At 37.9% G+C, this 17,780-nt stretch overlaps 1 protein-coding gene across 1 annotated transcript in view; it reads left to right on the top strand.

The window, feature by feature from the left end:
* ARRDC1 (arrestin domain containing 1) overlaps window positions 1-17,780 on the top strand; it is a 55,853-nt gene that overhangs the window by 18,856 nt on the left and 19,217 nt on the right. The window contains exon 2 of the mRNA XM_053695876.1: window positions 10,856-10,966. Coding sequence (XP_053551851.1) covers window positions 10,856-10,966 — 111 coding nt within the window. The remainder of the gene's footprint in view (window positions 1-10,855; window positions 10,967-17,780) is intronic.

Genomic DNA, 17,780 nt, shown 5'->3' with positions numbered 1-17,780 from the left:
AACTGTACACATATAGAGGACTATAACAAAGAAGCTGATGTTCTAACAGATAAATTTTTAGAGAAAGGTTACAATAGAGAACTTCTTAATACCGCCAGAATCAGAGCCCTAAATATAGATAGAGAAGCTCTTCTCACTAACCAACATGTGAATAAAAAGAAGAACAATAGAAATAATCTCCAAGAGGGATCTGTCAAATTTATTACAAGATACAACAATCAACATCACCACATTAAAAAGATTATCAATAAACACTGGAATGTGTTAAAACTGGACCCAGTATTACAGAAGGCACTTAGTGATAAGCCTGAGGTCATATTTAGGAAAAATAAGGATCTCAAAAACTACATAGCACCCACCAAACTTCGACAAAAAACAGTAAATGGTACTCTTACTAGTTGGTGTGGTAGTAAGGTAGGCCTGTATCCATGCAAGGTCTCTGAATGCATTATGTGCCCTTTGATTGATAGTAACCATACTACATTTAACAATTACAATGGCAAACGAACATACAAGTGCAAATTCAGATGCACCTGCCATACCACTTATGTTGTATATCAGTTGAGCTGTAAATGTGGAAAAATCTATATAGGTAGGACGAAAAGAAAAATTAAATATAGACTCAGAGAGCATGTTAAAAATATTGAGTCAGGTTTCGACAATCATAGTGTTTCACATCATTTTAAAGTTTGCCACAATCAAAATCCAAAAGATCTTAGTATAAAAATCATTGAATGGGTAGCACCCGATAAATGGGACACTAATAGACTGTTGAAATTAAGACAAAGAGAAACCTATTGGATTAAAACTCTAGACTGCTTAGAACCTAAGGGGTTAAACATTGAACTAGATATACAAGCGTTTTTATGAAATAATCTATCTTTTTAAGAAGTAATTTTTATCTTGGTTCTCCTTATATGTATATCCAGTTTTAATGGCTCTATATATATCTGTTTTAGTAATATGATACACAGCTTTTAATGAAGTGTTATAGTTTATTCTTTTACAATTTTATTTTACAGTGAATATATAGAAATTCCTATGAAACTTGTTTTTATGAGAAACTATGATCTAATATTTGAACCATAGGTATGTATTTGTATATTATATAATGATTTTATACTAATACTTCATGCAGTATATATAGCAAATCTAATACTGGTTATGTATACATTCGCTGGTAGTTTGTGACATTTATATATTTAGTTTTACATCCAATCAGTTCGCCTTTTAAGTCTATATTCATCTATATGCACTGTTATATGTATATATTTTTTCGTATCATGTATATTATTAGATCACAAATTTGTAAGGTATATAGCTTTTTAAAAATAATCGCTAATAAGTTAGTGAATATATTTGACCTGTCTAAGTTACACTAATCCAGAGCCTGAACCGCATTGGTTAAAAGCTGGTATATTAAGGTGCCAGCAGAGCCGTTCAAGTATTCTTGACAAAGTCCTGTCGATCAGGACGAAACGCGTAGAAGAAAGATCCAGGCTCGCAACTTCGTTTGTCCCTACAAGGGATCCGTAGTGTATTGATCTACCTTTAACCACTAATACTGCACGCTGAATTTCACGTCACCACCCGCGACTGCAGAGCGGTGTGGTAAGGACTGAATACTAAGCGGGAGATTCTAACAGCCGGAAGTTTTACCTCCCAACATCGGAGGGATTGTGGACTGACCGCAGGGGGATTTTTCATGGCAGACGGCCCAGATATGTATTATACCCCTTTTATCTTGTGAGTGTTATTGAACCGCAGTTTTTGTTCTAATAAATTGTTTTATCCCTACATTTGAGTCGGCGCTCCTCTGCTTTTTTCTTTTCTATACAGTTTCTTGGGAAATTCGGAAGTCCTGTTTGGAGGAGCAGCGAGACCACACACACATCTATTTATTTCTCTCTGTGATTTGGGAGACATCTCTTGGACTTAAACACCAGTAACTTTGACTCTGGACTTATGTGAGTACCTGTGTACTGGCTATATGATAAATCCAGTTACCAGTGTACCCTGATGTTTACCCTTATGTTTACTAATCTCATACTGGGTGTTTTGTAACATCATACTGTTTGGAACGAGTATATAGCGCTTTACCGTATATTTTCATATATACACCTGTTTCTTTAAAAACAAATTGCATTATACCTTCATTAATCCATTTAGTCAACTTTACCTTTAATTTTACTTGTCAAAATTTTAGTTTATGCAAGTTTCAGGGCACTAACCCTAGGATATGCTACATGAACTATTGCTAGATCAGTGCAGGGTCTTGTTTGTAACTGTTCCTGATTAGCCACAGGCATTTCAAGAGCTATGTCCCTAGACTGCAAAACAACAAGATTGAAATGCACATATTTGAATTACATCTTTGATTAGAAACATATTTGCAAAATATATTTACTGGCAAAATGTTTTTTCTGTGCACATGTATAATGAATACTGCAGCTGCTCAGAGCACCAGTGGGGATCTATCATATTGGCAATTAACAAATTGAGTCATTACCCGATGGGACAAGCACCTTAGGCTCTCTGAGCAAGTGCTGTGTTTATAATGCTGGTGCACGGTGCATATTTAAATACACTTTTAAAACGGCTATAGCTTTTATTAGAAGCATTTTTGCTAATACATGTGTATTCCAAAAATTATTCTATTAAAAACTGAAATACATCCATGCAAATTCCAATTTGGCTGGAATATAACTTTAAATCATTTAAAACCTTAATTTTGTGATAATTTTATTATTATAATCAACATGATTTGTAATGCCATCTTAAACTTGGTGTCCCATCTACACAGCCAACATCTGCTGTGGTTGTTAGTTTAATATATTGAAATAAAGAATATCTTTATGTAGGAAAAAAAATGTTTTGTGAGTATTTGCACCTACAGGGATTTTATTTTACACACACTTAGGGTTGGCACCTGTGTTTTACAAATACTAAATGAATAGCCATTGATCAAAATTAGTAGGTGACCCTTAAAGGGACAGTATACACTCATTTTCATATAACTGCATGTAATAGACACTACTATAAAGAATAAGATGCACAGATACTGATATAAAAATCCAGTATAAATCTGTTTAAAAACTTACTTAGAAGCTCTCAGTTTAGCTCCGTTGAAAAGGTAGCTGGAAAGCCCACTGTAAGTGGCAAATAAGACACTCCCCCCCCCCCTTCTTTTGCATATGAAAAGAACCCTTTACACAAACAGGAGCAAGCTGGAGTAGGTAACTGACGGTATTCTTATAAAACTTTGGGGCTTGGTTAGGAGTCTGAAAATCAGAGCAATGTTATTTAAAAATAAGCAAAACTATACATTTTTTTAAAAAAAAAAACTCTATAGGCTTTATATATAGATCATCTACAAAACATTTATGCAAAGAAAAAATGAGTGTATAATATCCCTTTAAGCTCCTGTCAGTATGTTCTATAGAATGTTTTAATTAGTGCCCCTTTCAGTTTCCTGATAACATTTGCAAATTAGATTTTGCTGATCTGTCTGGTTAAATTCTCTATGCTTGTCAACGAGTTGTTAGTGCATCATTTTACCAAGTAATAGACACAACTAACAAACTTTGTTTCCATAAAAAAAGGCTATTTGTTATTTCTTAATATTGTGAAAAATGTAGGCATAAAAATATATGGTACATCCAAATTACCAATAAGACGTGTTTTGCTGAAAAAAGCTTTCTCAAAGATACACAGAAATAAGCAAAGTTTCTTGCACACTCGGGCATATTACTGAGATTCTCATACACTATCCAGCAAGACCCCATGCACATAGGGTGTCTACAACCTGAGAAACTGTTTTTTTTTTTTTTTTTTTAAAGGGACAAAATACTCATGCTGCATCACTTTAAAGTGATTTAACATGATTTTAAAAAGCTGACAAGATAATATCACCTGAACATCTCTCTGTAAAAAGGGAAGATATTTTACCTCAGCTCACCAGAGTAAGTGCTGTGTGTGTATGTATCTCACTCACTCACACTCTCTCTCACTCACTCACTCACTAGGACAGGAGCTGACAAATATGTCTGAAACATAAGATTCTACTAGAATACTGAGGGACAGTTTTGTTTTTTCCCCTCCCTCTGAGGGTAAGGTGTGTGTGTGTATTTATGTATAAATAAAGCAACCTGTCCTCTGAATCCTACAGTTACAAGCTTTCCAGTACATGTATTATCAGATCAAATAATATGTTCAAAGATGATTTATAATCCTACTGCACCACGCCTGACCCTTCACTGAAGAAGGAAGGAAAATATTACGTAACCTCATATTCTGAGTCCAGCTACTGCCTCCCTTGTGCACTGTTTAGTTTAAAAAAGCCTCTACTTCAGAGCTCGACAAAGCCACTGGATCTGAGAATGTTACCTCCTTGTTCCTATTATTCTCCATATATGTGTATTCAAATACCACACTCTTCTTCTAAAAGTGTGCCTGGCTCCTATATATTCTTCCTGGCTCCTAAATTTTACACAGATTTGACAACCATTGTTCTATTGCCTAACCAAATATTCTTCAGACGTGTGTAGCTGTATAGTTTCCAAATGTTATTTTCTCTCTCAATTACATTTAGTTAATTAGAGCTTCAAGTTACTTGGAAAAATAATAATTAAAACCTTTAAAGGGACAGTCAAGTCCAAAAAAATCCTTTAATGATTCAAATAGGGCATGTCATTTTAAACAACGTAACCAATTTACTTTTATCACCAATTTTGCTTTGTTCTCTAGATTCATGGTATTGTTAGTTGAAAGCTAAACCTAGGAGGTTCATATGCTGATTTCTTAGACCTCGAAGGCTGTGCATTTTGACAGTTTTTCACCACTAGAGGGTATTAGTTCATGTGTGTCATATAGATAACACTGTGCTCATGCACGTGGAGTTACCAAGGAGTCAGCACCGATTGGCAAAAATGCAAGTCTGTCAAAAGAACTGAAATAAGGGGGCTGTTTGCAGAGGCTTAGCTACAAGGTAATTACAGAAGTAAAAAGTACATTAATATAACTGTGCAGGTTATGCAAAACTAGGGAATGGGTAATTAAGGGATTATCTATCTTTTACAACAATAAAAATTCTAATGTAGACTGTCCCTTTAAGGACAGCTGCCCCACATTACTGGTGGAGAGAGGCAAGCATCACAGGAAATAATCCATTGATCCAGGACAGGAAAATATGTTTTGAAATTCATCCTAGATGAAACTTAGTTGGTTTTATTGCCATTAAGGAAATGCATTCTCTCTTTTGCTTTGACCAGTTGCACTGATCGAGCATTTGCTGTGTGGCATTTTGCTGGGGTAGGTTCTGGGTCATGCAGGAGCCTCTCTGGGGATGTGGGCAAAACATTTTGCAAATTAGATCATTAAAGTTCCATTTCTTGCCCATGCTGCATGCTCAGAATATAAATTTGACACATGGCAGCCATCTTGGATGAGGAAAAAGTGTTGGTACGTTTCACACTGGTTCCTCTCTACATCACTGATGGGTGCAAAGCTTATTTATAGAAGTATCAGTTGCTTATGCAACACCCTAACTACTCCTAATAACGTCACTCATCGTTGTCTATTTGCTTTTTCTTGGTGTACCATGCATGTTTAACTAGATGAGCATGATTTTTATAATCTTAATAAAACCATCACCATCAAATTATATATCCCATTACATTATCAGGTCAAATTATAATAATTAATTAAAATATCTTTTTCAAGGAATGACAAGCAAGTTTTAACTGGAAAGGACTGCACCTGAATGTACATATATCATTTTTTTATGTTTGTTGTGCAGTCTACTTTAGTGATCTAGTAGTTTAGTATCTGTCATTTGTTGTATTTATAACTTCCTGTTTCCCCTACCTATATAGTGCATGGCATAGTTTTACAATGACTTTTTGTACCTGCTGCAGGGTATTAAACAGACATATGGCTATATGGCTCCTTTAAAGGGACAGTAAACACATTGCAATTACAAGACATTTCTGTTGTATTTCTATAGAATAACATCAGCAAAGTTTTTTTATAACAAATTAACATCATTTTTACTGCAATTATATTTCTATAGCCAAGCTCCCCCACCACCATTTGCCTTATTTGAAAGAGCCAATATGGGCTTTAGTTCAGACTACCAAGCTAGCCACGGTCATGTATTTCTTTTCAGTTGTTATCTGTTAAAACCAATTAGGGACATGTATGTAGCATGGTTAGCCCTGATAAGTCAGCATGGTGCATTTCAAGCTCTGAGCATTAGAACCTGCTAAATTACATAAGGGTGCAAAATAATGTAACTATATTGCCATTTAGTTTTTTTTTTTTTTTTTTTTTATGCATAAACATTTTATTTACAAATCTCAAGTTGTTTACTGTCCCTTTTTTAAAGGGACAGTTTACTCAATATTTTTACCCCCTTTAATTTGTTCCCAATGATGTACTTTACCTGCTGGAGTGTATTAAATTGTTTACAAGTATTTCCATTACCCTTATATTGGCATTTGAAATAGTTTATTTAGCCTGTTCTTGGAGAAAAAAAAGTGTTAAGAACCCTAAGATATAGCATACAGTTTTAGAAAATGTTCCAATTTACTTCTATAATTTACTTGTCTTTGTTTAAAAGCATACCTAGGTAGGCTTAACGGCAGCAATGCACTTCTGGGAGCTAGCTCGGGATTAGTGGCTGCACGCGCGTATATGTATATATGTGTGTATATTCATTCTAATCTGTCATATGATTGAACTAGCTGAATACATCTAGTAAGACAAAGTACTGCATTGCTAATTTAATAATAGAAGCTAACTGGTAAGTTGTTTAAACTGCTGCGGATTGGCTCATTGGCTTTTCCTCCTCGGAACTTTAAATTTAACCCCTTTGCGGGGGCTGAACAAATAGCATTCCATAGCGAGTAGTGCAAAAATTGCATGGTCTAATGCTGTCCCTTAAAGTCATTTCAACCCCTTATTTCTGTATTCTTCTCTCTCCCTTGATATTCTCACTACACACACACACTTCCCAAATACAGAAGTCATAAGTGAGTGAGCTAATTGTATGATATGCCTAGATAAATATCTCCTTTTTATAGTGAATACCACTGAGCCACTTTTGCCCACCTCTTTGCAGCAGAGTTGGGTTTGTTTTCCCATCATCTGTGGTGTGAAATCCCCTGTGTCAGGTGTTTAGAGAGAGGCTAAACAGATGACTGACAGCTATTTAGGGATGCCAGTTGGCTGCTGAGTACACTTTGCAGTGAATGCCACTTGTTACTCTATCCTGACTACAGAGCCAGGTCTAAGCTGCAGCTATTAATAGCCCTGAAGGGCAGCATTCTCTAATGTTCGGTTACCAGGGGAACCCTGCACCCCCCCCCCCCAGCTGCTACAGAAAAATACCACAAGGCAAATAGGGGCATTCAAGGCTGGTTTAACTTATTCCCTCCTGCAGTTGTTTGTTTCAGTTCTTGCTCAGCTGAAAAGTTTAAAGTTATTTTTCTATAAATTTTTCACTGTTAATTTATTTGTGGTTGTGTCTGAAACGTTGTTGTACATGTCCTTTGAGTGCAATGCTAAAGATCTGTTTTATATTTACTGTTTTGTTGGTAAAGCTTTTTTTGTTTTTGTTTGTGTGTTATTTGAAACAAAGTTTGCAATGTACCCCCCCCCCTTAAAAATATACCTTATGCGTTTTCATGAACATATATTCAAAGTGATTTTTTTTTTTTTTTCCATTCATAAACTGTACTTACAAACTTGCATTGCATTTGTGATGTTTTGCAGTCTTGGGAGATAACTCTTGAAAATGCTTTTTCCTGTAGCTTTATTAGTGACAGCTATAACAGAATGCCTGAACTGATCAAGCAATTGCTGTGTAGTTTTTAGGATACACTGTAGTCTGCCGGGGACAGGGGGAAACAGATCGGGGTGGTCATGATTATCTTTTAATAGGGTAATTTACTCGGGCATGCTCTTGAAATTTAGAGTGGATATTTTAACAAACAAAAGCTGCTATATCACATTAAAGGTATCTGTTTGACAATTTAACACATTCCAGCAGGCAAAATAGATAATTGGAAGCATATTAAAGAGGGGTACAACCCTTTAATTCCAATGAGCCCCACTTGAAAAGTGTTAAATGGAAAACTAACACCAACATACTTTATGTAAAGACGTTAAATGTATAGTTACTGTTGCCCTCAATGCGTCCCCACCCCCCGGTATGGTATGACCAGTGAGCCAATCAGGGCCTGTGTATGCATGCAGACTCCACTCACTGGCTGTGTCCTCGTTGGGGACAACACAGAAACTTTGCAGAGCACAAAGATTGACTGTGTAATGAGAAAATGCTGTAGCAAATTTAGAGCATAGTATGTTTACAACATAATGTCCCTTTAAACTGATCTATTGTAAAATATTAAAAATGTGCTGGCCCTGTTGTGCATTTCATGGGACATCTAACAAGGGGTTATATACAAAAGTTGTGCGCTGTTTGCACCCGGAATGATAGGCAAACAAATCATTCAGGTGCTGAATACTGTTATGTCAAAGAGAATGGGAAATGTTGTTAGTAGGTCGGCGACAGACTGGGCAGCTTACGTTTCAGGAATGAGAGGTGGAGAAAGGGCTTGGGGAGGGAATGAATGGGTGTGAAAGGTGATCCCAGGCACAATGCCATAGAAAAACAAGGCTGCTCAGTAGCAGATCCTTAACCCTTGCACTGCACAAAACACACCTCCCACCTGTGTGCCGGTTTAGTTCACTGATGCACCTGCGCACTCCTAGATTGTGAATGCTCGTACTTGATGACCTCATTCAAGGTTTGTTTTTCTTCACACAGTCCTTGTTGGCACAGTTCAGTGTTTGTTTGTCCTCCTCAGAAGACGGATAAGTGAAAAAACAAGGTTTTAACATGGCAGTGCCCTTTTCTTTATAGAACTAAAGTACTTTATAGAAACTTAACCTTTAAAGGGGCACTCAAGTAAAAAATAAACTTATGATTCAGATAGAGCAGCAGTTTTTAGACATTTTCCAATTTTCTTCCATTATCAAATTTTGCATAGTCTTTTTATATACACACTATCTGGGGAACAAGATCCGTAGACTACATACGTATACTAGTCTGTGATTGGCTGTCACATGAAACGGGGTCGGAAAATGGGAGAAAAATTAAATTTGCCAGTAAAAAAAAAAAATCTACTTATTTGAAATTCAGAGTAGGTGTAAATTAGTGTACATATTGTTCTCTGGCATTCCCATAATATTCTGCGTAGAAGAGATACCTAGGTAGACATCTGGAGCACTACATGACAGGAAATAGTGCTGCCCTCTAGTGCTCTTGTAAATGGATGACATTGTCGCAAAGCTGCTGCCATATAGTGCTCTAGAAATAACCCGGCTCCTAAGCATGCATCCCTGCTTTTTACCAAAAGATACCAAGTGAATGAAGATAAATTGTTTAATATTGTATTCTCTATCTCTATCATAAAATAAAAATGTTGGAGTTTTTATATCCCTTTAATTTTTAAGAAAGTAAAGTGTGCACGTGTTGAAAAGGTGGCTCTAATCCCCATGAATTATGTTGTTTGCATAAAATGCAGAAGCTTTTACAAGTGGGGGAATGAGGAAATCACGTTGTCAGCATTTGAGTCTAGCCTAGATCACTGCTAGTAAGTTTACTGTAAAAACAATATACTTATAACGTGTCCCTACATTCTACCCCGTGCACGGTTACCAAGGCCCCACCCAGTGTGCGCAAAACATTCCAAATTCCTAACTGAACAATTGACCTAAAAACTAACTTTTTAGGATTACAAATGTTAGATTTAAATGACACAAAAATAAATAAAAACTGTCCGTTGCGAACCTGTTTCACTGTGTAGATTACACCTTTTTTTGGGAATGACATTTTGAGTTAAATGTCCCTTTTTAAAATATGTATCGGCCATGTTTTATTTTTGTTTAACTTCTACAGTGGAAAAAACAGACTCGCTTGAGTTTAAGCAATGAGCACAATGTTTGTTCAAGATGTATAGATGACTTGTAGATCCATTTAGCAAGTTTAAATAGTAAAGTCAAATTAAAATTTCATGATGCATTTATTGTTTAAAAAGATAGATAATCTCTTTATTGCCCATTCCTCAGTTTTGTATAACCAACACAGTTATATTAATATACGTTTTACCTCTGTGATTACTTTGTATCTAAGCCTTTGCAGACTGCCCCCTTATTTCAATTCTTTTGACAGACATGCAGTTTAGCCAATCGGTGCTGGCTCCTAGGTTTCTTCACGTGCGTGAGCTCAATGTTATCTATATGACACACATGAACTAACACCCTCTAGTGGTAAAAAGCTGTCAAAATGCATTCAGATTAGAGGCGGCCTTCAAAGACTAAGAAATTAGCATACAAGCCTTCCTATGTTTAGCTTTCAACTAAGAATACCAAAAGAACAAAGCAAAATTGGTGATAAAAGTAAATTAAAAAGTTGTTTAAAATTACATGCCCTATATGAATCGTGAAAGTTTATTTTGGACTATACTGTCCTTTTTAAAGAAGAAGGGTGGAGAAGCAAATTTTTATCATTTATAACATAAGTAAACTGGAACCTTATCTTTGTCTATAGCCCTCTGTCAACAGTGTTTGTAACTGTATATAACATTGCACGTGTACGCTCCTGAGCGCCTATGATCCTACCTATGTTTGCGCTATAATGAAGAGTTAAAAGTATTTACGAATTAAATGTTATATTTTCTGCTAAAAAATTTTTTTAATTTAATAAATGTCATGTTTACAAAAGACGTGTAATGTCAGTGAATGCTTAAAGCCACTAGTAACAAATTGTGTCCTGATCTCCTCTCTCCAGCAATCAAAGTCAGCTGTGTGGGGACTTGCGGAGTGTCTAACAAGGTGAACGACACGTCATGGAATGTAGAGGAATCCTACTTCAACAGCACCTTCTCTTTGGCGGATAAAGGTAAATTGCTTACATTTTATATAATGGTTTACAAGGTCTTCAAAATACTGACAAATGTGCTTTTATGTCTCATGTTAAACTGTACTAAAAGGGATACCTCGTGCCAGTATCGGGTATGGACACGTTTGTTTTGCTAGCACAGGGACCAGTTGGTATTTGGATGAATGATACAGATAGTGTCGTTTTTTTAATGGGGGGGGGGGGGGGGTAGTTCCACTTTGCTCTGTTATAAATTTTACCCGTTTTTCTCTTGGTTTTCTTTTGTTGTTGTAACTTTTCTATGAGAGCATACTGAGGTAGGCTAAAGTATGCATGCGTCTTGATTAAAAAGTTAATGTGTGCGTTGAACGTTTCAACAAGGATTCCAAGATAAAGTGGTAAATTTGATGATGAAAGTAAATTGAAACGTTTTTAAAATTAAATGCTCTATCTTAAAGGGAAATGATGTACAAATCAAACTTATGATTTAGATAGAGCATGCATTTTCAAACAAATCTCCATGTCACTTCTATTATAAAATTTGCTTGTTCTTTTGGCATCCTTTTGTTGGAGTAAATCTAGGTAGGCTGATAGGAGCGTTCATGTGTCTTAGCACTCTATGGCAGCAGTGTTTATAACTATATATGACATTGTTACAAACGCTGATGCCAGGTGGCTAAAGACACGTGTACCCTCCTGAGCTCACCTAGGATTACTCTTCCACAGAGGATACCAAGAGAACTAAGCAAAATGGCTAAAAGTAAATTGCAAAGTAGTTTAAAATGCCAATCAATGTAACTTTAGTTGTGCCTTTATTGTCCCTTATCAATAAACTTCCATACTGGGTTTTTCTTTTGTTGTATTCCTGTAATGAATTTGTATCATGAGATGAGACATTGGATATTGGATCTTGCAAGAAACCGCAGCTATTTTTGTAATTTCAGAACTAAGAAAGAAAAGAAAAAAATCCGGTAGTTCTAGGTTTTCTAATCTTGTAATCCGTGTCCACAATAAATATCAGAGTATTGGATGTAACTTTCTAGATAAGAGTAGAAATGTTTAGTGTTCGCTAAGTATTAGTGCGGATCCAAACCCACTGGCTCTGTGTTTGTTAGAATTGTGTTTGGAGCGCAGCCAGAGATGAAAGGAACACAAGAATACGTGGAAGTGCATTTGAGCGAATCTATTTCCGTACTACAGCTTGAGGTGTCATGTGCTGTTTAGTTTTTTTACAATGAGATTCTGCAATAAGCCGCAGTGCTCTTATGCCTTGGTAGATAGTGGCCACAAACACTTCCTCTATAGTGTGTGTGCTGCTTTATTTTTCCCACAGGGTCCCGGCACGGAGCCTGTTATGCCTGATTAGTTATCTTTTCACTGTGGCAAGTGAAGCCTTTAATACGTCATAATCCTGTTGTCTACAGCAAGGTGGTCAAGCTAATGACTTCCTATTGAGATCTCAAGGTGCATTAGTCTTGTATCTGCAGTGCACAGATGTGTATATTCCTAGACAGCATCCTAAGCCATCGGCTGCCCGGCAGCTTTATACTCTGGGCTGAGACGCGTTCCGGGATGGATATATATATATATATATATATATATATATATATATATATATATATATATATATATATATATATATATATATATATATATATATATATATATATCTATATCTCTATATATATATCTCTATATATATATATATATATCTCTCTATATATATATATATATATATCTATATATATATCTGTGTGTAAATGTGTATGTGTGTGTACACTTATGCAACCATATTATTTTATTTTTACTTCCACCTAAAAGATTTCAGTTTGTTTTACAATTGAGTTGTACAGTTTATAGGTCACATTAAAGTGGAAAAAGTTCTGAAATTATTTATCTTTGTCTCATTTTTTAACATCACAGAAACCCGACATTTTAACAGTGGTGTGTAGACTTTTTATATCCAGTGTGTGTATGTATGTATGTATATGTATGTATGTATATATGTATATGTATGTATATGTATATGTATGTATATATGTATATGTATATATATATTTCTTCTGTTAAGTGTGATCAGTCCACGGGTCATCATTACTTCTGGGATATTACTCCTCCCCAACAGGAAGTGCAAGAGGATTCACCCAGCAGAGCTGCATATAGCTCCTCCCCTCTACGTCACTCCCAGTCATTCTCTTGCACCCAATGACTAGATAGGATGTGTGAGAGGACTATGGTGATTATACTTAGTTTTATATCTTCAATCAAAAGTTTGTTATTTTAAAATAGCACCGGAGTGTGTTATTATCTCTCTGGCAGAGTTTGAAGAAGAATCTACCAGAGTTTTTGATATGATTTTAGCCGGAGTAGTTAAGATCATATTGCTGCTTCTCGGCCATCTGAGGAGAGGTAAACTTCAGATCAGGGGACAGCGGGCAGATGAATCTGCATAGAGGTATGTAGCAGTTTTTATTTTCTGACAATGGAATTGATGAGAAAATCCTGCCATACCGATATAATGTCATGTATGTATACTTTACACTTCAGTATTCTGGGGAATGGTACTTCACTAGAATTACACTGTAAGAAATACATAAACATAATCTCTAGTTATTAAACAGCTTTAACGTTTTTGCTGGAATGTAAAATCGTTTTCATTTACTGAGGTACTGAGTGAATAAATGTTTGGGCACTATTTTTCCACTTGGCAGTTGCTTAATCTGTTTTCTGACAGTTTCTGTTCTCCCTCACTGCTGTGTGTGAGGGGGAGGGGCTGTTTTTTGGCGCTTTTACTACGCATCAAATATTTCAGTCAGCAACTCATTGTATTCCCTGCATGATCCGGTTCATCTCTACAGAGCTCAGGGGTCTTCAAAACTTATTTTGAGGGAGGTAATTTCTCTCAACAGAGCTGTGAGAATTATAGTTTGACTGAGATAAAAAACGTTTATTCTGTAATTTGTTTCCTGCTTTCAGAATTTGTTATCTTTGCTAATGGGATTAAACCTTTGCTAAAGTTGTGTTGTTTACAAGGATTGAGGCTATAACTGTTTCAATTTATTAATTTTCAACTGTCATAGATCTTCTGTGCTTCTTAAAGGCACAGTACGTTTTAATATTATTCTAATTGAATTGTATTTCCAAGTTACAAGTTTATTTGCTAGTGTGTTAAACATGTCTGATTCAGAGGATGATACCTGTGTCATTTGTTGCATTGCCAAAGTGGAGCCCAATAGAAATTTATGTACTAACTGTATTGATGCTACTTTAAATAAAAGTCAATCTGTACAAATTGAACAAATTTCACCAAACAACGAGGGGAGAGTTATGCCGACTAACTCGCCTCACGTGTCAGTACCTACATCTCCCGCTCAGAGGGAGGTGCGTGATATTGTAGCGCCGAGTACATCTGGGCGGCCATTACAAATCACATTACAGGACATGGCTACTGTTATGACTGAGGTTTTGGCTAAATTACCAGAACTAAGAGGTAAGCGTGATCACTCTGGGGTGAGAACAGAGTGCGCTGATAATATTAGGGCCATGTCAGACACTGCGTCACAGGTGGCAGAACATGAGGACGGAGAACTTCATTCTGTGGGTGACGGTTCTGATCCAAACAGACTGGATTCAGATATTTCAAATTTTAAATTTAAACTGGAAAACCTCCGTGTATTACTAGGGGAGGTGTTAGCGGCTCTGAATGATTGTAACACAGTTGCAATACCAGAGAAAATGTGTAGGTTGGATAAATATTTTGCGGTACCGACGAGTACTGAGGTTTTTCCTATACCTAAGAGACTTACTGAAATTGTTACTAAGGAGTGGGATAGACCCGGTGTGCCGTTCTCACCCCCTCCGATATTTAGAAAAATGTTTCCAATAGACGCCACCACAAGGGACTTATGGCAAACGGTCCCTAAGGTGGAGGGAGCAGTTTCTACCTTAGCTAAGCGTACCACTATCCCGGTGGAGGATAGCTGTGCTTTTTCAGATCCAATGGATAAAAAATTAGAGGGTTACCTTAAGAAAATGTTTGTTCAACAAGGTTTTATATTGCAACCCCTTGCATGCATTGCGCCGATCACGGCTGCAGCGGCATTCTGGATTGAGTCTCTGGAAGAGAACATTGGTTCAGCTACTCTGGACGACATTACGGACAGGCTTAGAGTCCTTAAACTAGCTAATTCATTCATTTCGGAGGCCGTAGTACATCTTACTAAACTTACGGCGAAGAATTCAGGATTCGCCATTCAGGCACGCAGGGCGCTGTGGCTAAAATCCTGGTCAGCTGATGTTACTTCTAAGTCTAAATTGCTTAATATACCTTTCAAAGGGCAGACCTTATTCGGGCCCGGGTTGAAAGAGATTATCGCTGACATTACAGGAGGTAAAGGCCATGCCCTGCCTCAGGACAAAGCCAAAGCCAAGACTAGACAGTCTAATTTTCGTTCCTTTCGTAATTTCAAAGCAGGAGCAGCATCAACTTCCTCTGCACCAAAACAGGAAGGAGCTGTTGCTCGCTACAGACAAGGCTGGAAACCTAACCAGTCCTGGAACAAGGGCAAGCAGACTAGGAAACCTGCTGCTGCCCCTAAAACAGCATGAATTGAGGGCCCCCGATCCGGGATCGGATCTAGTGGGGGGCAGACTTTCTCTCTTCGCCCAGGCTTGGGCAAGAGATGTTCAGGATCCCTGGGCGCTAGAGATAATATCTCAGGGATACCTTCTGGACTTCAAATACTCTCCTCCAAGAGAGAGATTTCATCTGTCAAGGTTGTCAACAATCCAGACAAAGAAAGAGGCGTTTCTACGCTGCGTACAAGAGCTCTTGTTAATGGGAGTAATCCATCCAGTTCCACGATCGGAACAGGGACAGGGGTTTTACTCAAATCTGTTTGTGGTTCCCAAAAAAGAGGGAACTTTCAGACCAATCCTGGACTTAAAGATCCTAAACAAATTCCTAAGAGTTCCATCGTTCAAGATGGAGACTATTCGGACAATTTTACCTATGATCCAAGAGGGTCAGTACATGACCACTGTAGATTTAAAAGATGCTTACCTTCACATACCGATTCACAAAGATCATTATCGGTACCTAAGGTTTGCCTTCCTAGACAGGCATTACCAGTTTGTGGCTCTTCCATTCGGATTGGCTACAGCTCCAAGAATCTTCACAAAGGTTCTGGGTGCTCTTCTGGCGGTACTAAGACCGCGGGGAATCTCGGTAGCTCCATACCTAGACGACATTCTGATACAAGCTTCAAGCTTTCAAACTGCCAAGTCTCATACAGAGTTAGTGCTGGCATTTCTAAGGTCACATGGATGGAAGGTGAACGAAAAGAAAAGTTCACTCGTTCCACTCACAAGAGTTCCCTTCCTGGGGACTCTTATAGATTCTGTAGAAATTAAGATTTACCTGACAGAGGACAGGCTAACAAGACTTCAAAGTGCTTGCCGCACCCTTCATTCCATTCAACACCCGTCAGTGGCTCAATGCATGGAGGTAATCGGCTTAATGGTAGCGGCAATGGACATAGTACCCTTTGCACGCTTACACCTCAGACCACTGCAACTGTGCATGCTAAGTCAGTGGAATGGGGATTACTCAGACTTATCCCCTTCTCTGAATCTGGATCAAGAGACCAGAAATTCTCTTCTATGGTGGCTTTCTCGGCCACATCTGTCCAGGGGGATGCCATTCAGCAGACCAGACTGGACAATTGTAACAACAGACGCCAGCCTTCTAGGTTGGGGTGCCATCTGGAATTCTCTGAAGGCTCAGGGACAATGGAGTCAGGAGGAGAGTCTCCTGCCAATAAACATTCTGGAATTGAGAGCAGTTCTCAATGCCCTCCTGGCTTGGCCCCAGTTGACAACTCGGGGGTTCATCAGGTTTCAGTCGGACAACATCACGACTGTAGCTTACATCAACCATCAGGGAGGGACAAGAAGCTCCCTAGCTATGATGGAAGTATCAAAGATAATTCGCTGGGCAGAGTCTCACTCTTGCCACCTGTCAGCAATCCACATCCCGGGAGTGGAGAACTGGGAGGCGGATTTCTTAAGTCGTCAGACTTTTCATCCGGAGGTCTTTGCCCAAATACTTCGACGTTGGGGCAAACCAGAGATAGATCTCATGGCGTCTCGACAGAACGCCAAGCTTCCTCGTTACGGGTCCAGATCCAGGGATCCAGGAGCAGTCCTGATAGATGCTCTGACAGCACCTTGGGACTTCAGGATGGCTTACGTGTTTCCACCCTTCCCGTTGCTTCCTCGATTGATTGCCAGAATCAAACAAGAGAGAGCATCAGTGATTCTAATAGCACCTGCGTGGCCACGCAGGACTTGGTATGCAGACCTGGTGGACATGTCATCCTGTCCACCTTGGTCTCTACCTCTGAAACAGGACCTTCTGATACAGGGTCCCTTCAAACATCAAAATCTAACTTCTCTGAAGCTGACTGCTTGGAAATTGAACGCTTGATTTTATCAAGACGTGGGTTTTCTGAGTCAGTTATTGATACCTTAATACAGGCTAGGAAACCTGTTACCAGAAAGATTTACCATAAGATATGGCGTAAATACCTATATTGGTGTGAATCCAAAGGTTACTCTTGGAGTAAGGTTAGGATTCCTAGGATATTGTCTTTTCTACAAGAAGGTTTAGAAAAGGGTTTATCTGCTAGTTCATTAAAGGGACAGATCTCAGCTCTGTCCATTCTGTTACACAAACGTCTGTCAGAAGTTCCTGACGTCCAGGCTTTTTGTCAGGCTTTGGCCAGGATTAAGCCTGTGTTTAAAACTGTTGCTCCACCATGGAGTTTAAACCTTG

Source organism: Bombina bombina, chromosome 12, assembly GCF_027579735.1.
Source record: "Bombina bombina isolate aBomBom1 chromosome 12, aBomBom1.pri, whole genome shotgun sequence".
NCBI classification, from domain to species: Eukaryota; Metazoa; Chordata; class Amphibia; order Anura; family Bombinatoridae; genus Bombina; species Bombina bombina.
This window is presented reverse-complemented; position numbering and strand designations above follow the sequence as displayed.